Raw genomic sequence first — 25907 nt, 5'->3', positions numbered from 1 at the left:
TGGACCCAATATACCGGCCACTACAGCGGACAGCTGAAACTGACAACCGGAAGCGGCAGGGACAGGCCACTATAAATGCCGGAGGAAACACCACAGAAGCGCTTCACAGGAGGCTCCCAAGCACTGAGGATGTCACCTAGACAGGGGACGAAACGTTTGCAACAAAAACTTCCAGCTCGGCGAACAGAACCACAGCAACAAGCACCCGAGCTACAAATTTTCTCACAAACTTTGTGTTTTGAGTTGTACACTCTCTCTAACTTTATATCCTTGTAAAGGATTGTTGAACATTTTGAGAAAAGAATCCCAGTTTAAAAGAAATAAGGGATTATTCCTCAAAGCCTGCTGGAAGCTCTTTGCATTGAGTGGGAACATTGGAATTCAAGCAAGATATTATCCACGTGCCTGGTATACAACACATCAATCATAAAGGCTTGGTACTCATTGTTGAAATGGTTACTGAACTGGCCAGTTATAGCTCTTATTTTCTTTCTAATTTATCCCTTAACTGTCTCTATCTGTGTAAGAGAACTGGGGCTATGATCAAAGATTGGGTTTTAATCACAGTTCTTAATTCGATTACCTTGTTTTTGTAGCACAAAACTGTTAAGGTTACAGTATTAATAATAAATTGTAAATTTCCATTTATCAGCTTGGTGTCTGTTATCTGTTATTCTTGAAGTCTGGTTAAGAACAATTAGGCAGTTGAGGGTCATTAAAAACTTTAATTTCACTGCATTGTGAATCCAGTATTATTGAGTCTGATTGGGTCTGGCTTGCAATCTTGGTGTCGTAACATTTGCAGATTGTCCTGATGAGGGTAACATAAAAAACTTTAGCAAAATGCTTCCATATTCAACAATACTGAACTTCTGTACGACCCAACAAACAAAGAGTACATTTCCACAAGCTATCAGTCTTATATCAATCTCTTTGTGATTCATATGGCAAGAACTTAGTAAGAGTACACTATAAGACTGTCTAAATAAGCAAATATCACTAGGTTTTAAACTGATTTTAGGAACTCCAACTGCAGACAAAAACGACATAGATCAGCTTTCTAAACTGGTGGGACATTTGATTGTGAGTTATTACCAAACTGCTTGGAGAAACATGATTACACTGAACTACAATTCATTTTAAACGCTGCAGTTTACATTTCATGCTATAATAAATGCTGATTTGCAAGGACCCCTGTCAACCTATCGGATTAATCTACAAACCTCATGCATGTTAAGTAGAAAGTCCAATTCTCATTCACAAATTTTACTATGTCATAGTTCTTTCTTATTTTTCAAGAATTGCTTCTAATTCTAGTCTGTCATCAACTACCCTTCCATTTGGACCTCTTTTGCATGTCTCTTCCATCACTCCATTCCACTCCACCGTTAAAGGTACAGCCTCAAACTGCTTTGTCTCTAGAACCTAAAAGATTCTCCCAAAACATATTCAATTTCTTACCTTTAAAAACCTCTTTATAATTTTACTTCTTGACCAGGCCTTTGCCACCTTAATGGGACAACGTTTCTCTACACGGAGTCAATATTCATTCAAACAGAGAAACATTAAAACCAGAAGGAACAGTAGATCATTCCACCATTCAAGCATGCTGTACTATTCAACTGATGACTGATCCTCTATCTCAATATCACAATCCTTCTTCCTCCTTTTACCTCTTGACCCCTTTAAGATCGATAAGAAATTAACGTTTTCAAATATATCCTTTTTGTGAGGACAGAACCAAAATGTGTGTTCAATGTTTTGGCCTTTTCTTTGTTTGCCATTATAATTGCCCTGTTGTCTGACTGTAAGAAACCAAGATTTGCCTTTCTAGATCCTTTTCTCTTCACATATTTACAAACTTTTTTTTCCCTTTTTGTTGAATTTTACAAAGTCCTCAATCCTCAGGTTTGTTATTTTTTCTGACAGTTTTGTGAGCCTTCTCTTTGAACATAAAAGGATCTGATTTCTTGGCTGAGGTGGTTGAGCCACCTTTCCTCTTTTATTTTTGCACCAGACAAGAATGACTACTTGTTGTAAATCATACACTGGATCTTTCAATGTGTACCACGGCTTATCCACCGTCAACCCCTTTAGTAAGGTTCCTCAATCCATCCTTACCAATTCACACCTCATACACTCATATACTGTTGAGACCAGCATAACTTGTATTTTTTTTATTTTCTTTTATTTTTCGCATTTTTGGAACTGGGAATTGCAGATGAGAATTGAATTTTGAACAACAGCTTGATTTTTAAACAGAGAACAGAAGTCTAATGTTTACCATTGGGAACTGGTCTGGAAAGTTAATAGAGGTAGAGTACCACTCTAAGGACACTATGGATAGTTCGGCACCACAATTCATTGTGGTCAGGGAATAGCAGCTGGTCAGAAATTGAATTGATCAATCAAGGGAGGACCAGTGCCAACCAGTTTAACACCTCCTCGCACTCCGCCAAGGACATGCACGTCCTGGGCCTCCTCACCAGCAAATCCTAGCTACCTGACGCCTGGAGGAAGATTGCCTCATCTTCCGCCTGGGGACTCTCCAACCACATGGCATCAATGTCATTTCACCAGTTTCCTCATTTCCTCTCCCCTCACCTTATCCCAGATCCAACCCTTCAACTCAGCACCGCTCTCTTGAACTTCTCCCACCTGTCCATCTTCTTTCGCACCTATCCACTCCAACATATGACATCATCCCCCCCACCTCTCCTCAGATGCTGTCTGACCTGCTGCGCTTTTCCAGCACCACACGTTTTGACTCACCCAGAGAGAATGTCAAGAAAGAAAGAGTGAACAGGCTTTGATTGTGTTTTGGTACAGAAAGCACTATTGCTTTGGAAACGGTTTTGCTTTTGTTGTCTCTATTATTTTCCAGTTATCTAGGTGTTGAAGGACCAGAGAAAAGAATCCCAGTCTATAAGAAGTCAGGAAATGTCAACCGAGGCCTATGGAAGGTGTTTGCTTTGATCAATTACTTTGCAATTCAAGCAAAAAATAACCCTTTGTGCCTATAATACAACTCATCAGATTTCATAAAAGCTTAGTATTCTTTGAAACGGTTATCAAACGGGCAATTTATGTTTTTAAAAATTTATCTTTTTGAGTCTCTGTTGGCGTGACAGTGAGGAGAGTTGGTAATCAAACAAGATTGGGCTTAGATTGCTGATATTAACTAGATTATCTTATAGTTCATCTGTGTTCTGCTAAAGTTACATTACTAACAGTAATGTTATTTTTCTTAAGTTATAAACTTGGTATCCAAGATTTGTTTAGTTTGGAGCAATTAAGCAATTTTTGAGGGTCATCAAATGTTTTAATTTCACTGCATTGCGTATCCAGTGTTACTGAATCAGATTTGTCTAGCTTACTATCCCTGTGTCAAAACAATTTGCTTGATTTATATTCAGGTCCCTGGTTTTGGATACAGCCACTTTGCTCTCCGTCTTAATGAAGAATTCTATCATATTATGGTCCTTCTTCGTAAAGACCCTGCACAACAAGATTGTTAACTAATCCTTGCTCAATGCACACTACCAAGTCGACAATAGCCTGTTCTCTGGTTCATTCCCCTGTGAAACATCCACATTTCACCGAGGTAATATATAATACAAACTGGTATAAACATATTGGTTTCTTTGTATTCAGATAGCAGATTCCACTGAATAATCTATCAGATTTTATATTAAACAAAACAGACTTTCCAGAATCAAAAAACTTGAAGTTTGATTATTTAAATAAAGTCTAGCAATAAACACCTGTAATCTATTCAATGCTAAGAAATTACACAGAATCCTGAATATTACTAAGTTCATTTAATTTTTTTTTTATTCATTCATGGGATGTGGCCATCACTGGTTAGGCCAGAATTTATTGTCCATCCCTAATTGCCCAGACGGCAGACGAGAATCACCACATTGTTGTGGTTCTGGAGTTACATGTAGTCCAGACCATGTAAAGATGGTAATTTCCTTCCCTAAAGGACATTAATGAACCAGATGGGTTTTTCCAACAATCGGCAATGGTTTCATGATCATTATCAAACTCTTAATTCCAGGTTTTTATTGAATTCAAGTTCAAATTCCACCAACTGCCATGGCAGGATTTGGACCTCATCCCCAAATCACTATCTAAATTGAAGTGTTGAGATGGATAGAAAATTGGTTAGCTGACTGGAAACAGTAGGAATAAATAAGTAAGATTCCAAACAGCAAGCAGTGGCTAGTGACATACCACAGTGATTGGCAGCAGGATCCCAACTATTTACAATGTGTGTTGATGTTTTTGATAAGGGAACTAAACGTAATAACTCAAAATGTGCAGAAAATTGGGTGGAAGGATGATCTGTGCAGAGATGTAGCAGTGTGATTTGGACAAGCTGAGTAAGTGTGCAAATGTAAGGCAGTTGCAGTATAATTTGGATAAAGTGAGGTCAAACAAACTGATAGCAAAAATCAGAAAGCAGATTATTATTTCAATGACTGCAAATTGAGAGAGAGGAATGTTCTCTGAAACGTGGGTGTGCTCATACAGCACTTGCTCAAAGTAAACATGCAGGTGCAGCAGGAAGTAAAGAAGGCAAACTGTATGTTGGCCTACGTAGTGAGAAGATTCACGCACAGGAACAAGTATGTCTTCCTGCAATTATACAGAGCATTAGTGAGACCACCCATGGTGCAGTTTTGGTCTCTGTAGTGATTGGAACCATGGTCAGGTGGATCTCATTGACTATGAGATTCTTGTTTGGGTTTGCAAACCTGGGCCATTCAGGGAGCCCTGGCTGACAGATACAAACAAGGGATTCAGAGAGTCTCCTGACTTCAGGGACTGACTCTGAGCTGGCTGCTCACAGCCAGTGGATTGTGCAGATGTAGATAAAGAGTAACTTGGTGACCGGATACCAGCCTCTGTGCAATTACTTCAGTCTCTTGATTTGAGGAACAATGTTCTTGCTATAATGGGAGTGCAGTGAAAGTTTACCAAATTGATTCCTGGGATGGCATGCCTAATACATGAGATGAGATTAAGTTAGTAGGTTTTGTATTCATGGAGTTTAGAAGAATGAGGGGCAGATCTCATAGAAACCTTTAAAGTTCTAACAGGTTAAATGCAAGAAGGATGATCCTGATTTTGGGGTGGAAGTCCAGAATCACTCATCACAGTTTAAGAATAAGGGGTAAATTTTTCAGGACTGAGATGAAGAAATATTGCTTCACCCAGAGAGAGATAAGCCTGTAGGATTTTCCAACACAAAGTGGACAAGGCCAAATCATGTGTTTCCAAGAAAGAGGTAAATAAAGCTCTTGTGCGTTAAGGGATCAAGGGATACGGAGGGAGGGTGGGATGAGGGTACTGAGCTCAAATGATCAGATATGAACATATTGAATGGCAGAGCAGGTTAAAAGGTTAAATGGCCTACTCCTCCTCCTATCTTCAATGTGTCAAGGTTACATAGGTCCTTGAAACAAGATGCTGCATTTTGTAATTAACTTGGTTAGAGGTTTTGCAGCAAATTTAATCAAAGTGTCTTCTTTTAACTGCACAAAACACAGGCAAAGTAACAGAGAATATGCCAACTTAGCTTTTGACAGCTTAATATAGCAAGAATCTGTTCAATCCAGACTCTAGATGGTAAATCTGCTTTCTTCTGCTGAAGAAGCAAAGAGACCTTTATTCATTTCAGGGTCTGTGATATTTTGAAAAGTGATGGAGTTGCTGCAAAGCTAAATCAAAAGCAAAATATGGCAGGTTCTGGAAAACTGAAATAAAAGCAGCAAATGATGGAAGTACTCGAACAGGTCTGGCAGCATCAGGACAAATGGATTTTTCACAGATGGTGAATCAAAATTAGTGCTGAAAAAGCACAGGAGGTAAGGCAGCATCCGAGGACCTGGAAAATCGATGTTTCAGGCAAAAGCCCTTCATCAGGAATGAGGCTGGGAGCGTCGGGGTGGAGAAATAAATGCTTTTATCTCTCCACACCCGACACTCCCAGCCTCATTCCTGATGAAGGGTTTTGCCTGAAACGTCGATTTTCCTGCTCCTCGGACGCTGCCTGACCTGCTGCGCTTTTCCAGCACTACTCTAATCTCCAGCATCTGTAGTACCCACTTTCACCTCGTTGATTTTCACAGATACTGCCAGATTGAGCAGCTTCAGTTGCTGATATTCTCCGGAGGTGAAATAATCTGCTCCAACTGTGTTTGTGAAACTAATTCATAGCATTTTGTGAAGTGTGATGCAGTTTCAGAACCTGTCAGAACTATGAACAAATCAATAATTTATATTGAGCAAGTTTGACAGCAATTTGTTACATTTTTGCAATGTACAAACCATTCGATCAGGTTTCTAGACACAAAAGAAAAAACAATTTGCATTTATATTGCATCTTTTTCATGAAGCACAAAGTTTTGTATAAGGTTCATGTACATTCTCTCAATATAATAGGTGGGATTATGCTTCTTATTTACACATTGACCTATGGAGGTCAAGGTGGCTTTTCCGCTGTTAACTCATTGGGCAAACGAATCTGAATCAGGAGTGCAAACAAATTTAATGGATATCCTAAAGAGGCAATGGAAAATTGAATATCATTGGTTTTGATCCCTGACAAAGAGCAAAGTGGTTGACTGCTCTGGTCAATTAGGGATGGGCATTAAAGACTGGCCTGGCCAGTCACATCACATTGTGCAAATGAACTTTTAATTAAAAATGAGAGACTCAAGCAAAATTCGTGAATACCCCACCCCAGTGTGGCAGAAAGCAGCACATCTTTACAGCTGAGAGTGTGATGCTGGAAAAGCACAGCAGGTCAGGCAGCATCCGAGGATCAGGAAAAAGCAACGTTTCAGGCAAAAGCCCTTCATCAGCAATAGTGCTGATGAAGGGCTTTTGCCCGAAACATTGATTTTCCTGCTCGTAAGATGCTGCCTGACCTGCTGTGCTTTTCCAGCACCACACTCTCGACTCTAATCTCCAGCGTCTGCAGTCCTCACTTTTGCCATTTTTACAGCTGTATGACTGTCCTGCATTTGTCCTTGATGAATATTTGAGGACCAATTTGGGGGTTGTATTGGGTTCCAGCAAGGATTCCCATCTTTGTCACGAAGCTATACAGGATGAGGGATGGGAGTAAAGAAATGACCACCTTAGGCGTTGTGTGCATGTAGTTAGAGGGGGACTGCTCAAAATGAAGCTGAGCTTTTGAAAAGTTTAAAAATCTATCAAGCAAAATTGCAAGGGATCAGTAGTAATGACAAAATCCAGAAGGAATTGGTGGAGAAATTTATCTTGAACCGAGACAATATCAGATTAACTAGTTCTATGCAGTGTCAGGAACAACGCACAAGTTTAAGTTTAATTTATAGCTTGCATGTCATGCTTTCAGAAGGGAGAGACATGGTTTTATTTATGTTTTTGAGTTCTTCTTAGTATTCTGGTACCTGAAATCTGGAAGTCTGTTTGTTTACATGTGTTTTGTATAATGAGATTTTACATTCTTTGAAACTTAGGTATGGGTGTTGGTATATGAACAATAAAAGATGGAAAAAAACTGTGCCATTGCCTAGCAACAACAATCTCACTGAAACACAGAAACATCCAGGAGAAATATGATCGGCATGTTTGTGTGCCCATGACTGTATGTCACAAGAGTGGTGAATGTTTCAGTAAGAAATTTGGATTTTAGAGTCATAGAGCTGCACAACATGGAAAAAGGACCTTCTGTCCAACTCGCCCATGCTGAACAGATATCCTAAATTAGTTTTGTTGTCTTTACCAACATTTGACCTGTATCCCTCTAAACCCTTCCGATTCATTGTACCAGCCTCCACCAGTTCCTCTGGCAACTCATTTCATACATCACCCTCTGCATGAAAAAGTTGCCTGAGGTCCCTTTTAAATCTTTTCCCTCTCATCTTAAATCTATGCCCTTGAGTTTTGGACCCCCCCCCCCAACCCTGGGGAAAAGACCTTGGTTATTCACCTATCCGTGCCCCTCATGGCTTTACAAACCTCTATAAGGTCACCCCTCAGCCTCCAATGCTCCAGGGAAAATTGCCCCAGCCTATTTAGCCTCTCCCTATAGCTCACACCCTCCAACGCCGGCAACATCCTTTTGTAAATCCTTTCTGAATCCTTTCAAATCTCACAATAGCCTTTTGTTAGGATTAAAGAAATAATGCAAATATGAATCATTTTCTGGTGTTTGTAATGGAAATGTCCCAACCTTTTTGTAAGATGGATAATATTGCTCTTATCTAATATTCCTATGTTCCGAAAAGAGGTTGTACCATTCTTTAGAATACTTACAGACTGCTGTAAATGCATTCAGTACCTAACTGACCTGGTTTAGAAAAAGACAAAGCTAGGTCAATCAAGTCAGTTTTCAGATTTGGATTTGACATTTCTCTAATGTTAAGGTTACTGGGATCATAGTGCCTAGTATTTAGTACCTTTGCAAACAACGAAGTATCAAGTTCTTCATATAGACCTCAACTGATCAAAATGCACCCATTTTGGAACATTATCTGAGACATATTTCTAGCCCATGATGTTTTGTAAATACCACAGAGGCCAGATAAAAGGAGCACAACTCATAAAAACAAGAAGCAGGTTAAGAGAAGTAAGAGACAACAATACCTAAAAGTAGAGATCTCAAAATATTAGTTCAGTGAGCGTGTGCATGATTTGGACTGGAGACAGATAAATACTCATGAAATTCATAACTTAACTCGTCAAAGTAATCATTAAAATTACAAACAATAAGTCACATTTCAACATTTAAATTCTTACGGATGAAAATACATGAGAGATGGTAGGACAAGTGATGTGTCGGTAATAATGGACACCAACATGATCCTGAGTAACTATGTCCGCAGTAAACTCAAGGAACTACAGCTCAGGGTTTAAATTGAAGGTGAGCTCCAGACAATGTAATATGTCAAGTAGAAACAATCACATACCTTAAGAACTTCAGATTGTTCCGCTATCAGTAACAGGAAGATTTGACCACATGCAAGGCAATTCTAGGATTCCAGAATATAGCACTGAGAGAGACCCGGCCCTTCATTTGGTAGTTAATGATGGGTTAATGATCACACTGAGCACAGCACAGTGCTCCAGGAGGACATTCAAGTTGGAGACTAAAATAAAATGCAGGAATCATAGCAGATTACATCTTTTAGGGAAAAATATATACTTGGCTGCAAGGACCAGTGAATTAACAATGTTGTAAAAGGGCGATACAAGGAGGAGTAAACCAATAAGGAATCAAAAAGGAGATTTATGCTTAGAGGCAAGAAACATGGTTGCGGTGTCTAATGAATACTTGGCATCTGTCTTGAGCTATGAAGAAGGTGCTGCCCAGGTCATGGTGAGAAAAGAGGAAAATCAGGCACTGAAAGGGTTTAAAATTAATAAGAATGTTATGTTCGATAAGCTGCTGTTATTTAATGCTGATAGGGCACTGGGGCCACAGGAGCTGCATCCTAGGATACTGAAGGAAGTGAAAGTAGAAATTGAAGAGGTGCAAGCAATTATTTTTTAATCTTCCCTGAATATGGGGATGGTGGCAGAGGATAAGAGAATTGCAAACAGTGTGCCCTTCTACAAAAATATTGCAAAGGTGGCCCAGCAATTTGGGATAGAATTATGTGTAGATTGATTTAGAAGAGTTGGCACACATTTGTTCAGGGAAAATCATGACAAATTAACTTGGAGGAGATTACTGAAGTGGTAACGTACGTGGTCAATGACAGTAATGCTGTTGCTGCAGTGAACATGGATTTCCAACAGGCATAAGATACAGTGCCTCACAACACATTTGTAAGGTAATTTTTTGTTCTTGGGATAACAGGGCAGAAGCAATACAGGAACAAAACTGAGAAATAGGAAACAGATAGTAACGGTCAATAGATATTTGTTGCACTGGGAAGCACCTGTAGTTGAGTTCCCCAGGTGTACTTCAATTCTCTTTATATACAGTATACGATTTAGACTTTGGAGTGCTGGAGAGAATTTCAAAGTTTGCAGATGACACAAACCTTGGAAGAATTATTAACGGAGGACTTCAAAAGGGCATTGACACATGGTAGAGTGGCAGATGGGTGGAAGATAATAGTTTAATGCAGAGAAGTGCAAGATGATGCACTTCATTGCAAAGAACATTGAAATAAGAGATACTTTTCGAAAGAGTGTGCAGGAGCAAAAATAGCTGACTTTCTTTTTGCATACAAGTCATTAAAAAGTGGCAACACAGGTAGAGAGAGGTGTTAATACAGTGTGCGGTCTTCTAGGCTTCATTAAGAGGGGCATACAACACAATAACAAGGTTATGATGAACTCATAAGATACTAGTTAAACATCAGATGGAGTTTTATGTCCAGTTTGATGTGCCAAACTATGTGAATGGATGTGAATATATTGGAAAGAGTGCAGAGATATTTGAGAGTGGCTCAAGGAATGAAAAAGATAAGTTATGATGACAGATTGAAAACTTGGGACCTTTTCTCCTTGGGATAAGACTAAGAGGAAACTTGACAGAAGTTTTAAAATCATGAGGGACCTGGACAGGGTAAATGGGGAGAAATTGTTCTCACTCAAATTGATCAAGAATCAAAGGGCAAAGTTTTAAAACATTTTGCAAATGTGAGAAAAACTTTTTTTTTTACCCACACAGCAAGTAATTAGGGTCTGGTGTGCAGTGTAGTGGAGACAGGTTCAATTGACATATTCAAAAGGGCATTGGATGATGATCCAATTAGGAACATTATGTAGAGTTAGAGGATTAAGGCAGATGACAGGCACTATGTTAAAATACACAGAGAGCCAATGGACCAGGATGGACTGAATGGCCTTCTTCTCAACTGTGACAGCTCTGTGTTGTTTGCTAAATAGCAAATCAAGGACATCTCCTCAGGATAAAGAGACGATCATATGAAGAAAATCGGGCAAGTTGCGCCAATGTTCCTCAGAATTAAAATGATAAGAAATAATCTTATTGAAGCATCAGAGCCTCTGAGGGGTTTGACAGAGTAAATGCTGAGAAGATGTTTTTCCTCATGGGAAAAGTCTAGAAATAGGGTGCACAGTTTAAATGCAGAGGGCTTCTTATTTAAAACTTAGATGAAGATTTTCTTCTCCCGGAGATGACTAATCTCGGGAATTTCCAATCCCATTGAGCTTGGTCATTGAATATTTACCAATAATATTGGGTTAGCCAGATGAACTGCTACAAGACTACTGGCAAAAAAGTGAAGATGAATCCATGATCAAATCAGCCACAATGGAGAATGATCGGGCAGGTCCAAACAACCAAATGGCATGCTATTGACACTACTTATGTTACAAAGTTAACAATGCCAGGTTATAGTTCAGCAGGTTTATTTGGAAGTACTAGCTTTCAAGAGCACTGTTCCTTCACCAGCAGCGCTCTGAAAGCCAGTAACTCCAAATAAACCTGTTGGACTATAACCTGGTACTGTGTGATTTTTAACTTTGTCCGCCCCAGTCCAACACCGGCTCCTCTGCATCATATTTATGTTATGTCATCAATTCATCATTCTGACCAAATGTGAACATTACCATCAGAGTCAGGCATATTTGTTCAATAGTTGTCACTTTGAGACCACTTCATACAACAGACCAAGTGATAAAGTGTTGGAAAATCCTTTCTCCCTAGTCAGGAGGGAAACAAACTGATCTTAGGAGAACACCTTCCATGATCACATTATTGACTGCAAAACATTTTGAGGCACAAAGTGCTTTTGGCGTGTAGAGACTATTGTGATTTAGGAAACTCTACTTATTGTATTTCATCAGGGCCTTTCTCGGTAAATATTTGATGCCAGCTATTATTCAAATGTCAGCAGTTCTGGAATGTTGTTGAATAAGAGACTTCCAAAGCTCATTCAACAAACTGTGCCTACATTAGGGCAGCTTGGTGGCTCAGTGGTTAGCACTGTAGCCTCACAGTGCCAGGGACCCGGGTTCAATTCCAGCCTTGGGCAACAGTCTGTGTGGAGTTTGCACGTTCTCCCCGTGTCTGTGTGGGTTTCCTCTGAGTGCTCCAGTTTCTTCCCACAATCCAAAAATGTGACCAGGTTCGGTGAATTGGCCATACTAAATTGTCCATAGTGTTAGGTGCATTAATCAGAGGGAAATGGGCATGGGTGGGTTACTGTTCGGAGGATTGGTGTGGACTTGTTGGGCCGAAGGGCCTGTTTCCACACTGTAGGGAATCTAATCTAATCAACTCTTTGAAAAGGCTGACCGAATAGTATATGGGTTGTGAAAGAGGAATCCTGTTGTTTCACTCCCCTGCTCTTCCTCAAACACCGCAATTTTTGACCTTATAAAAATGTTATCGTTCTGCCCAGACCCTGGACAAGATGCTCCGGTTTGTTACAGTTCCAAATGGGATACACCAAATTATTAAGCTCCTGAATGAACAAGAATGAACCGGGTCCCCTTAATTATTCACTCACCCCTTTGATTGTTCGCAACATTACTTTGAGAACAATCCTTTCCCCCCTTCTCCTTGACCCATATTAATTTTTTTTAGAAGAACACATATGCACAGATTGGAAATAAGTGCTGAGCCCAAAAAGATCAAAGTTAAAAAAGAACAGATGCAGATCAGTCTCTTAATTGCTCACAAAAAGCAGACAGACAATTTCATGCTATAGCTGCTGGAGGGGAGGTAATTGTCAGCACTGCTGAACTGCCAATTTCAAGATTCTGAGTGTTGAAGCGTGTTTGAGATGCCGCTGTTTAAATTCCTTTCAACCATAACTGAATTCCAGCAGGGTGAGAGAAAGTAACTTTGTTGTTCTACTTATTTATTTTTCTGTCTCTGGCTTCCTTGGTGGTTGCATTTTTGCACTCAGTGAAAGAATCCTTTCATCAGCAACATAGGGGTGACATTCACAGCCAACCAACACATCAAAAGGGAAAAAACACTATGTGTCCACAGTATGGGACATACATTCACAAGGGGGCCTTATGTTCAGCAGGAATTGTCAGTCTCATTATCAAGTTAATCACATGATATTAAATCCCAATCTTAATTTGGAGGTGTCGGTGTTGGATTGGGGTGTACAAAGTTAAAAATCACACAATACCAGGTTATAGTCAAACAGGTTCATTTGGAAGCACTAGCTTTCGGAGCGCTGCTCCTTCATCAGGTGGTTGTGGAGAATAAGATCGTAAGACAGAATTTATAGCAAAGGTTTACAGTGTGATGCAACTGAAATGATACACTGAAAAATACCTCATCTGATGGGGATGGCCTCAACCGGGACCTTGGGTTCATGTCACACTACAAGTGACCCCATGGCACTACACGCACACACACTCACACTCATACGGCTCACACATGCACACCCCAACACTCAGCCACACATATGCCCTCTTACGGACACTCACACACATACACACACTCTCAGACACTCAAATTTCCCACACACCCCACACACACACACACGCACACATACAAGTTTGTGGGGTAAATTTATACTTGCGGAATTGCCTTTATTTGATTTAAAAAACTGCATGAATCCATATAAGATTCTGTAAATCCATTTTTTTAGAAATAGAATCAGTCTGAACATTGGGGCACAGACAACCTCACACCTTCAATGCATTCTCTGAGCTGACATGACACCTATTGTTAAAGTTCACTTGAGAATGTAACTTTAGAAAAAAGTTCTGGGATTTACATATGAAAGAATTGAAACCAACATGGTCATTCTTCAAGATGAGAGACTTAAACAATCCAGGTATTTCAGACACTCAAATTTCCCACACACCCCACACACACACCCACGCACACATACAAGTTTGTGGGGTAAATTTATACTTGCGGAATTGCCTTTATTTGATTTTAAAAACTGCATGAATCCATATAAGATTCTGTAAATCCATTTTTTAGAAATAGAATCAGTCTGAACATTGGGGCACAGACAGCCTCACACCTTCAATGCATTCTCTGAGCTGACATGACACCTATTGTTAAAGTTCACTTGAAAATGTAACTTTAGAAAAAAGTTCGGGGATTTACATATGAAAGAATTGAAACCAACATGGTCATTCTTCAAGATGAGAGACTTAAACAATCCAGGTATTTTTCAATATATCATTTCAGTTGCATCACACTGTAAACCTTTGCTATAAATTCTGTGTCTGATGATCTTATTCTCCACAACCACCTGATGAAGGAGCTTCCAAGTAAACCTGTTTGACTATAACCTGGTGCTGTGGGATTTTTAACTTTGTTCACAGCACTAGGTGTGACACTCCACTGGTCTCTCTCACTCTGACTCTCTCTCCAGGTGGTAATTTAATTTATATTAAATTTGTTTAAACATACATTAATCAACACTTTGGATGTATCGCCCCCCCCTCCCCACCTTTTTTCAAAACAAAATCACTTTTGGAATTACAGTTTACTCGGGGTTCTGACATACTCACTTTCCTTTCAAAAGTTATTATTCACACCGACATCCTTCCAACTTCTAAACATCAGAGAAAGGACAAAATGTAATTTCATCTCTCTGGCTTTGTCCTATTAATTTCAAAGCTGCTTGTTAAATCTACGCAGGGCTATGATGCTATTTTCATCCCTCTACTCCACATGTCAGTACATTAATTATCTTTTAAACTCACTGACGTGATATGAGCTAGACCACGTTTATTGCCCATCCCTAGCTGCCTTTGAGAAGGTGGCAATCAGCTTTTGCAATTGGTAGGGACGTCAATAATGCCATTACGGAGGGAGATCCAGGATTTCGATCACACAACACTGAAGAAATGACAACATATTTCCAAACCTGGATACTGAGTAGCTTGCAGTTTTTTTTCCCCAGTTGTCAAGATTATCTATATTGGACAGCTTTATTTGTATTAGGTGAAAGTGGGCACTGCAGATGATGGAGATCAGAGTCCAGATTAGAGTGGTGCTAGAAAAGTATAGCAGGTCAGGCAGCATCTGAGGAGCATGAAAATAAACGTTTCAGGCAAAAGCCCTTCAGCAGGAATGAGGCTGGGAGCCTTGGGGGTGAAGGAAGGGTCCTGAGGCAGAAGGGTCCTCCAGGCGTAGGGTGGTGAGGGAGTGGTGAAGGAGGCGGCCCAGGGCCTGCATGTCCTCAGCAGAGTGGAAGGGGAAGTTGAAATGTTCAACCATTGGGCGGTTGATTGGTGCGAGTGTCCTGGAGATGTTCTCTGAAGCGCTCTGCGAGTAAGTGACCAGTCTCCACCATGTAGAGTAGAATGCATCGGGAGCAATGTGCAGGTGAAACTTTGATGGATGTGGAAGGCTCCTTTGGGGCCTTGGACGGAGGTGAGGGGGGGGCAGGTGTGGGCGCAAGTTTTGCAATTCCTGCAGTGGCAGGGGAAGGTGCCAGGATGGGAGGGTGACCTTATTTCTAATGGCCACTTAAATAAAAGGTCTGTTAACCGGGTTTCTTCAGTAAAATACAATGATTGCCTCATTAGGGTGGCATGGTGGCTCAGTGGTAAGCACTGCTACCTCACAGTGCTCAGGACCTGGGTTCGATTACAGCCTCGGTTGACTGTCTAGGTGGAGTTTGCACCTTCTCTCCATGCCTGCGTAGGTTTCCTCTCACAGTCCAAAGATGTGCAAGTCAGTGGATTGACCATGGGAAATACAGGGTTATAGGGTAGGGTAGTAGGTTTCAATGAGATGTTCCTTGGAGGATTGGTTGAGACACAATCAACTGAATGGCTTGCTTCTACACTGTAGGAATTCGATGAAAGCATATTTAATTATGATAGACTACAGTCCTTGTCCCGCTAAATGACCCAAAAAAACTACATGTGCACATAGATTCATACTTCAGAAAAAGGGAGGGGGGTACAAAACTAAGTTCTCTCTGCAGAGGTTCACTTACAACCTCTGCACAACTTTCACTTATTTGATTTAATTCCCCAAACATCATTTGAATACAAAGTAAAAAATAGCTTTACTGTGATGGGAAATACTTTGTTGGACAAATAACTTCCTTTTTGTTTTAATTTTCTACTCTTAAATGTATCTGTGGGATAACAAGGTAGAGTTTTAATGGGGGAGAAAAAGAAACAACTGTTAATTGAGAGTATAATGGAAAGTAGGAGACAAGGTGACCAATTTGTCTCCCACTTATAAATTGCCTTGATTTTAATACTCTGATCCTTATTTTCAAATTGTTCTAAAGTTTGTCCCATTCACCTCTCACCCTCTCCAGTTACACAAATCTCCCAAGATAGCATAGTCAGCAAAACAGACACTGCTCTCTGTGGACAAGATCAACAGTCCCAAAGTCTGTACACCAGGGGTTCAGGATATCTCATCTGGTCTTCAGAGGAACTCAGAGCAAGAGGGGATAGACCCAATTGCTGTGGTCCACGTAAGTACCAACAAATAGAAAGACAGAGGAAAATGGCTCTGCTGAGGGAATATGAACAGCTCGGGGCTAAATTTAAAAGCAGAACCAAAAAGTCAAAATAAGGCTGAGTCAGCAGGCTTTGTCAAGGAGAGGTCATGCCTGACAATTCTGTTGGAATTCTTAGAGGAGGTAAGGAGCAAGTTTGGCAAAAGGAGAGCCAGTGATTAGATTAGATTAGATTCCCTACAGTGTGGAAACAGGCCCTTCGGCCCAACCAATCCGCACCGACCCTCCAAACAGTAACCCACCCAGACCCATTTCCCTCCCACTAATGCACCTGGCACTATGGGCAATTTAGCATGGCCAGTTCACCTAGGTAAAAACAATGACTGCAGATGCTGGAAACCAGATTCTGGATTACAGTGGTGCTGGAAAAGCACAGCAGTTCAGACAGCATCCAAAGAGCAGGAAAATCGACATTTCGGGCAAAAGCCCGACTTGCACAGATTTGGACTGTGGGAGGAAACCGGAGCACCCGGAGGAAACCCACGCAGACACGGGGAGAATGTGCAAACTCCATACAGACAGTCGCCTGAAGCTGGAATCGAACCTGGGACCTGGTGCTGTGAGGCAGCAGTGCTAACTTCTGAGCCTTCCAAAAGGCCTTTGAGAAGGTACCCCATAGGGAGCTGCTAAATAAGATAATAACCCATTGTGTTAGAGGCAAGGTGTTGGCATGGATAGAAGTTTGGCTGACTGTCAGAAAATGGGGATAAAGGGTTTTTTTTCAGGGTGGTGGCCAGTTACTAGTGAAACTCTGCAGTGTACTGGGACCATGACTATTCATGTTATACATTAATGATCTCGACAAAGGAACTGATGGCATTGTTGCTAAGTTTGCAGATCAAACAAAGATAGGCTCATGGACAGGTACGAGCTGAAAATGTGTTGCTGGAAAAGCGCAGCAGGTCAGGCAGCATCCAGGGAACAGGTCCGGAGTCCGTGCGGGATAAGTCGGTTCCGTAGGCAGGTGCTGAGGAAGGAGATATGGCTGTGGTAGCGAGTCTGTTTGAGAATGTGGCTGAAGAGCTTCTGTGCAGAGGAGATGACCTGGGGGGTGCAGTGAGAGAGGGACTCACTGAAATCTTTGTAGAAGATTCCTGAAGAAGGGCTTATGCCCGAAACGTCGATTCTCCTGTTCCCTGGATGCTGCCTGTCCAGCAACACATTTTCAGCTCTGATCTCCAGCATCTGCAGACCTCACTTTCTCCTCATGGACAGGTAGTTTTGAGGAAGCAGGGAGGCTGCAGAAGGACTTGGACAGACTGGGACACTGGGCAAAGAAGTGGCAGATGGAATACAATGTCCAGAAATGTGAGGTTATGCACACTTTGGGGAAGAAAAGAAGTGTATACTACTTTCTGAATAGGAATATGCTTCAGAAATCTGAAGCACAATGGGAATTGGGAATATTGTTTCATGACTCTCAAGGTTAATATGCAAGTTTAGTGAGCACTTTGGAAGACAAATGCAATATTACAGATGGCTATAGTCCAACAGCAGGGAGGTACTGCTGATGTTTTACAAGACTCTGATCAACTCACAATATTTGGAGTATTATGATCAGTTTTGGGTCCCATACATAAATATGTGCTGACATTGGAGGGGGTCCAGAGGAGGTTGGTAGTGATGATTTCGGGGATGAAGGACTACTCATAGGAGGAGTGGTTGAGGACTCTGGGGTCTGTTTAGAAGGATTAGTGGTAGGGTGGGGAGAGTTGGGAGGCATCCTATTGAGGCTTACAGAATACTTAGAGGAATGGGTAGAGTGAACATGGAGGACATGTTTCCACTAGTACAAGAGACTCGGACTCAAAGGCACAGAGCAAAGAGACTTAAGAACTGAGATGAAGAGGAATGGCTAATTTGTGGAACTCAATACTGCAGAAGACTGTGGAGGCCAAGTCAGTGGGTGCCTTTCAGACAGATAGATGGATAGGTTCTGGATTAGTAATTAGTAAAGATTTCAAAAGTTAAGGGGAGAAGTCAGGAGAATGAGTTAATTCTGCTCCTACATCTAACAGTCATTCAATGCCAGATCTGACTGTACCATGAGGGTCCTGTCCTAGATTGAAAAATCTGCTTAAAAGTCTGGCATCATCCTGGAACACAAAGTTAACAGTGCACATTCTTTTCTCTTTTAAAAATTAATTCAGAGCATAGAACTTTACAGTGCAGTACAGGCCCTTTGGCCCTCGATGTTGCACCAACCTGTGGAACCATTTATCCTACACTCTGCCATTTTCATCTACACGTTTATCCAATGACCATTTCTTAAATTTCTTTCACTCATCTCCATCCTCATCTCAAATAGTGTGAGAATCCTACTTTCCTCCTCCAACACCTCTCCACTGCAATCCAGTTGGGTGCAATTGCAGTCACATGAAAAAGTATTCTCTTCCTGATTCTGACCCGTTACCTCACAATCCCTGGACCCTTCCTCATCTTCAGGTTATCCTTTGGTGCATTCATCTGGAAACCAGTGTCAGTTACCACCTGTGTAATATAAACTCCCTGCTTGACCACACCACCACCTCTTTTGATAGTTTCATTGTCTTGATATTGTCTGATAGTTTGTGCAATATCCAGGACAGGAAAAACTGAAATTTCTTCCAACTAAATACTGGGAAGACTGAAGCTGTTGTCTTTAGTTTCTGCCACAAACTTGTCCCTAGCCATCAACTCCATCCCTTTCCCAGGAAATTTTCTGAGACTAATCCTATGTGTTTGCAAACCTTAGTGCTATATGTGACCTCAAGATAAGCAACTGCCAAATTGTTTTAAATGGTTCTGTGCAAGTGTGCAGACATTTAGCTCAAATAATTCATTTTCAGGATCTAAATACTAGAATTTGACCCACCTCTCTCAAATAATAAATTGTTACACTCCTACCACATTGATACTTTAGCACAGACAAGGGACTCAAAGGCAATCTGACCCAGTTGTACACAGTTTAGCAGGCTTGCACAGTCATAGATGCGAAATAAAATAAACAATATGTTATGTGAAAGGACAAAACATTTCGGGGAAAAATACAATCTGAAGAAGTTTGCAAGAGAGTTAAAATAAGTAAAGAGAAGGGGATAATCAAGTATTATAGGTGGATGAAGCAGCTGGGCAAAATTTGATAGCTGGTTTACGATGTGGGTAAACGTGAACTTGTCCTAGAAAAGTTTTATATCACTAAAAGTGAAAGATATGCAGCATTTTGTACAACTAGTATAGAGGGATCGAGGGATTCTGGTACATTCAGCACAGAAGGTTATCCATCCAGGTCCAACAATTGATAAGGAAGACAAATGTAATGTTGTTGTTTATTGCCAAGGGAATGATAATTAAGAATATGGAAGTTTTACTACATAAATAGACAGTTTAGTGAGGCCACATCTACAGTACTGCATACAGTTTCGGACTGCTTACTTGAAAAACTGCTTCAAAAGTACTTCAGAGATTACTCTCATGGATGTGGATATGCAGGAAAGGAAATGAAGAAGCAACCAAGGGAAACAATAAGCTTTGGTTAACAGAGAAAGAGAAGTTGTAGGAGGGAAAAGATAAAACTAACATTGGGTTGAAGCACCAAGGTTAAATCAGTAAGAATGGTGTCTGGGAAAAATCAGAACAATGACGTTAATTAGGATTTCAATTTAAAGGTTTGCAACAGCATTGTGGTAGCGTCTTTATATAACAAAAGATAGCAATGAATAGAAAGAAGCAGCATATTACTTCTGAACTCTGGATAAGTGCATTCTGCTGCAAGCAATGAAATGTCTGTCAAATATAGATTTAAATAATTGCAGGCTTCTCTCCCATTTGAATGATTTCAATGTTCAGTGTTCGGCAACGATTTAGGAAAAAAAACACGAGAATGTGTATATTTCACTTCTACTTTGTGAAAACCTGTTCTGCAATTCTTACTTTGGTTTGGAAAGATTTTGACTGGAGAAAATTCCACATACTGTTTACCAGCTCAGATTAGTTTCTCATATATGTTTAAGCTTATCCATTCTGAACACATAAAATCACTTACGGGAGTTCAACAGTTTGTCTTCAGCCTGCAGAGCTTTAAGAACTTGGTCATAATGATTGGTAGAGGCCTTGATATCAGCCGTTAAAGATTTGGGCACCTCTTCCTTCTGTTTTAACTCAGCTCCTTGTTCTGTCAGCTTATGAACCAATGGCTGCAGTGCTGTCAATCTCGAGATTTCCTCCTGAAAGGATCACATAAAAACAGATTTTATTTTGTCAATATCAGGATATGAATATCTTTAAGTTCTACATTGCTTGGTTTGGGGTGGGGGTGTCGTCTAACAGTATAAAAAGCATTAAAGACCAGCTTCTCTGGAACATTTAAACAACTAGCCTGAGCTTGAAATGACTTGTTAGTTCCATTACAAGACTTAATACCAACTAATCAGGATTTAAATGCTCAATCTAAATTTAGTTGGCAAGATGATCAATGTTAAAATTAGAAAATAATCAGTGTTTCTGGGAGGGCTGGGCTAGGGAGTGAAACAGGAGAGCACTAGCCATTGATTATCAGATTTAAATCTAGCCTGGATTGACCAAATATATGTTTTCTTAAAGAGCTGCCACTGCGTTTAACTTAACCGACTGTAGATGGCCTGAATTCAGTTCCTAGTAAGCATTATTTCAAAGCACAAGTAAATACAAAACTAGTACTGTGTGGGAGGGCCATGAGAATGATTGATGCCGGAAATAAAGATGGGTGCAGTAGGGTGCTTTTCTGAATATGCCATAAAGAACAATGGAGTCACAATCATGTAAGAGTCAACAGTGTTACGTACCTAAGTTGTGCCCTACCCAATGATTGGGCAAAGATGCAATTGAAACCTCTACTTCTAATGATGTTAACATCTTTACTGACAATCAACAGCAAAACACCAGAAGTATGATTACTGCTTACAATAGACTCATGGAATATTTTGACAATGAATGTAGAAATCAAATTGAAAAGGACACAGCAAAGGTAAAGCAAAATAGCTAAGGAGTGTCTGACTGTATTCAAGAGGCTAGGCACATGTGGGTTATCTAGTCACATATGCTTTCACTAGAACTTATCATTTACCTAACAGTTCTGTTTGGTTAGCAATATGTATTGGCAAAACTGTATTGAAGAATTTCATCACCACCTCAACACAAGGTTATCACTCTCTCTCTCTCTCTCTCTCCAAATAAATTATGAAATGCTGTTTCTATTTTATCGGAGAATGCTCAATGTTTGAACTTTTGGTGAAACATTTTTAATCCTGAGTAAATACATTATTCTTATATGTATATCAGCCAGTTAGTGGGTGCATTTTTAAAAATCTCCATTTGCCATACAAGCACAATGTGTTACCTGGGCCAAACTGTGATTATCTTTGAATAAAATCTAAAGAATTATATTTCTAATAAAGTAACAAAACCACTGAATTGGCATTGTCATTCAACAAAAAAATTAAAGGACATATTTTTCAACACATTTTCATGTTCTGAATCTAACAGAAAGCATCAAAACTGAACACAATTTCCAACACATGTATAAAGAAAACCTTCAAGGGTAAATTAAGGAATACTTTATGTATAGTTCTTCCAGTTAATGAAGCCATTTTTATCACGTTCATCCTCTGTAAGAAATTTGTTTGCAACGAATGGTTTTCTAAAACTATGCCTGCTGTCTTAATTCAAATTACCATCCAAAGTAGAATCTGAGTCAAGAGAGTAGAAGGCAGATCTCATGAAGATGATGGGTTTTTAATGAATATACTTAAATACCAGGCTGAATGGAGATACAAGGAAATGTTGGGATTGAATTATGGAAATGTAAAATATAGGAATGTGACAAGTAAAATGAGAATATTCAATCACAACTGGTCATTATAAGTTTCATTCAAGTTCACAAAGTGAGCATTATTCTCAGTGTTTTGACATATCAATTTCCCAGCAAAATGTCTTTCGAGCAATCTCCTCAATGCCTGAAACATTCACATCTTCAGGAAAAATTGAAAGGTTGGTAACAGAAAATCTTGCTTAATGTGGCCTAGACAACTTTACTGTGGTCTCCTACTGCCGTTGGAGTCACAATTGTGCATTCAAGATGATGATAATAGACAAGAAAGTATGCTTAACAAAGTGGTCACACAGCAGATTAACAGCGTGCAGGCAGAAAAGGAATGGATGAACAGTTAGACAGTACAGGTAGACCAGGTAAGTCATGCAGGAGTCCCCAAGTCTATCTCACTCACCAACTAAAATTTTCCATTCCAAATGCTGAGGGTGATGGGTCATCAAAGGAATGTCATTAAAGCCAAGCTGCAGCACCAGAAATGGCTCAGTCACACAAGTGGGGCAGAAAACTGGAAGGGCAGTGGTGGTAAATTATTTGGTAGTTAAGGGGACAGCCATGTGTTTCACTGGCTACAGACATGATTCCAGGATAGTATTTTTCCTCCCTGTGCCAGGGTCAAATATGTCTCAGATTTGCTTCAGGACATTCTTTAGGGAGAGGAGGAAAAACTAGTTGCCATGGTCCACATTGACACTAATAAGATAGATAGAAAGAGGAATGAGGTCCTTTATGAAAAATCAAGAGAGTTAGGCAAGAGAGTGAAAAGAGGATCTCTAAGGCATTAATCCCAGAATTATTCCCACCGCCACCTAAAAGGAATTACCCCCACTGCCACAGGAAGCAAATGATCATGTCACTGGAAAAACAGCACAGAAAGGAAAGATTTCAACTTCTGGGCATTTGGGACCAGTTTCTGGGGCAGGTGGGACAGTCACAAGGAAATTAGTTTCCAACTTACTAAGAATGGGACCAATATCCTTGTTGACAGATTAGCTTGTGCTATTGGGTAAAAGTTAAATGAGTTTGTTAGGGGGATGAGAACCAGCAAGAGAATTCAGTTAGAATAAAAACAAAACTGGTCACAAGAAGCAGTAAAGCTATTAATGAAAAAGGGCAATAGCAGAAACAAGTCCCAGAATCAAGCAGGATCAAACTGCAGAAATGTTGAAAAGGCAGTATTAAAAATGCTATGTAAATGCCCGCAGCATTCAAAGGATAGGTGAATTGATGGCATTAGAAGTTAAAAGGGTATGGTTTGATTGCAGAGATTTGGCAGCAGGACAAAAATGACTTGGAACTGACTATTAAAAGAGGAATAGGCACAACAGAAAATCAAGTGTGGTAGCTCTGAAAGGAATGGATGAGATCTCTGTCTTAGTGACAGAGGATTTTGGGTGAAAAGAACAGCATGCAGAATCTGTTTGGATGGGGGCAACAGAATCATAGAACCCTTCCAGTGTGGAAGCAGGTCATTTGGCCTAACAAGTCGATACTGACCCTCTGAAGAGCATCCCATCCAGACCCAACCCCCCCCCCCCCCCCTACCCAATCCCTGTTACCCTGTATTTCCCATGGCCAATCCACCTAATCTGCACATCCTTGGACTGATGGAAGAAACCTCCACTGATACGGGGAGAATGTGCAAACTCCACACAGTCGCCTGAGGCTGGAATCAAACCAGAGTCCTGAGTGTTGTGAGGCAACCATGCTAACCACAGAGCCACTACTCAGAAAGGGTAGGAAACATTGGAAAGAGTGATATATTTGCCAAACAGTCGTGGCAAAACAGAATATAACACAATTCAAGAAATTAGAGATGCCTTGTGCAAGGGGAATGTAGTTGTCATAAGACCACAGAAATATTCAGCTTCTCAAACCTGTTCCGCCACTCAACAGAATCATGACTGAGCCAACACTTCTCATATCCACGTTCCTGCCTCTTCCTCACAATAATGCCAGATAATGTTAAATCAAGGGGAATTGCTTCATAGATTTGTCAAAAATATCATAAGCCTGAGCATTTGGAGAACTCTAGAATTTAGCAAAACAAGAGCAATAATTTACTAAAGAAAAAAAAAAAGAATTTAAATGGAAAGTATCAAAACAAAACCAAATTGGATTGTAGAAATTTCTCTAAGTATGTAAAAAAAAGACACAATAACTGGTTCTTTCTCAGGCAGGCAGACTGATATCAGTGGGATACCACAAGGCTTGGGCTCACACTGTTCACAATCTAGGTCAATGATTTACATGTGTAGTTTATAGATGATACCAAATCTGATAGGACTAGAAGTTGTGAGGAGGATGCAAAAAAGCCTTTATGGGAATTTATACAGGCTGAGTGATTGGGCAAGGATATGGTCAGTGGTATATAAAGTGGATAGGTGTGAGGGTATCCTTGATGGGAGGAAGAGCTTTGCAGATTATTTCTGAATAGGTGAGAGATTAGAAAGTGTTGATATCCAAAGAAACGTATTCATAAGTCACTGCGAACGAGTAGGTAGGTGCAACAAGTAATTCAGTTGGCAAATGATAAGTTAGCCTTTATCACAAAAGGATTTGAGTGCAACAGCAAAAAATTCTTAATTCAACAGTATTGAACACTGGTGACATTGCATCTAAAGTATTGTGGACTATCTGGTCCCCTTGCCATAAAGATATAAAGAGATTACTGTGGATGATCGCTGGACTCATTCCTGGTATGGTGGGATTGTCCCACAAGACGACATGGAGGAAAATGATCCTGTTTTCTCTGAAGTTTAGAAGACTGAGAGACAATTTCATAGAAACTGGCTAAATTCTTACAGGAATACAGAGAGTAGATGCAGAAAGAGTCTCACACAAGAGGCCACAGTTTCATACAAAAAGGCAAGCTGTTTCGGACTGAGATGAACAGGAACAACTTCATTCAAAGGGTGACAGATCTTTAGAACTGAGGTTGGTGTTGAAAATGAGCAGTGAAGCAAGGGGTTTGTGACAGGTCACTCACCATTAAGAATGGAAAGTACTTAGTAGCTGTCATTTTTATTCATACTAATTCAAACTACTTGTTGTCTTCGCCATTAAATTAAATTATTCTCCATGTGTATTTTAAAGGGTACAAATTATTCCATAAATAATTTCAGAAACTTCATAACATTTTACAATGGTTCAGTGCAGCAAATCATACTTTATTCTGATAATGGTAATTATATGAATTGTCATCTTCTTCTCCAGGATGCAGAGCATTCGAAGAAAGGGTTTGGAGAAAGGCACCAAGAGCCATATCCCAAAGTCCCAGTTGGGCTTTCCTCCCATTTAATCAGTGCCTGGCTGCCATACAGCAGCTTCCTACCTCGAGTAAGAATAGGAATTCACTGCATTGGTTATTTCTGGCCCAGTCACCTAATTGAGAAAACATTCAAAATGCCAATTCCATGGAGCCATTATTCAGCAACATAGCAGAAGTTGTCAGCAGCCTGCATGTTTTCAAAGAATTATGCATTTTGTAAAAAGCACAGTTCCAGTTACAGATAATTTTCATGAGTATGAGCATATCTGTAGTTAGATCTGTTTTGCAGTTTCTCTGACACTTGTTTGAACACTATCTTGAACACTAGGAAACCTCT

At 40.2% G+C, this 25907-nt stretch overlaps 1 protein-coding gene across 5 annotated transcripts in view; it reads right to left on the bottom strand.

Annotated features, from left to right (window-relative positions):
- The window catches only part of dmd (dystrophin), a 2012228-nt gene that overhangs the window by 1078452 nt on the left and 907869 nt on the right, over positions 1 to 25907 (bottom strand). For all 5 annotated transcript variants that reach the window (XM_043700735.1, XM_043700733.1, XM_043700734.1 and 2 more), the window contains one exon: positions 20479 to 20659. In XM_043700735.1, coding sequence (XP_043556670.1) covers positions 20479 to 20659 — 181 coding nt within the window. The remainder of the gene's footprint in view (positions 1 to 20478; positions 20660 to 25907) is intronic.

Source organism: Chiloscyllium plagiosum, chromosome 12, assembly GCF_004010195.1.
Source record: "Chiloscyllium plagiosum isolate BGI_BamShark_2017 chromosome 12, ASM401019v2, whole genome shotgun sequence".
Classification (NCBI taxonomy): Eukaryota; Metazoa; Chordata; class Chondrichthyes; order Orectolobiformes; family Hemiscylliidae; genus Chiloscyllium; species Chiloscyllium plagiosum.
This window is presented reverse-complemented; position numbering and strand designations above follow the sequence as displayed.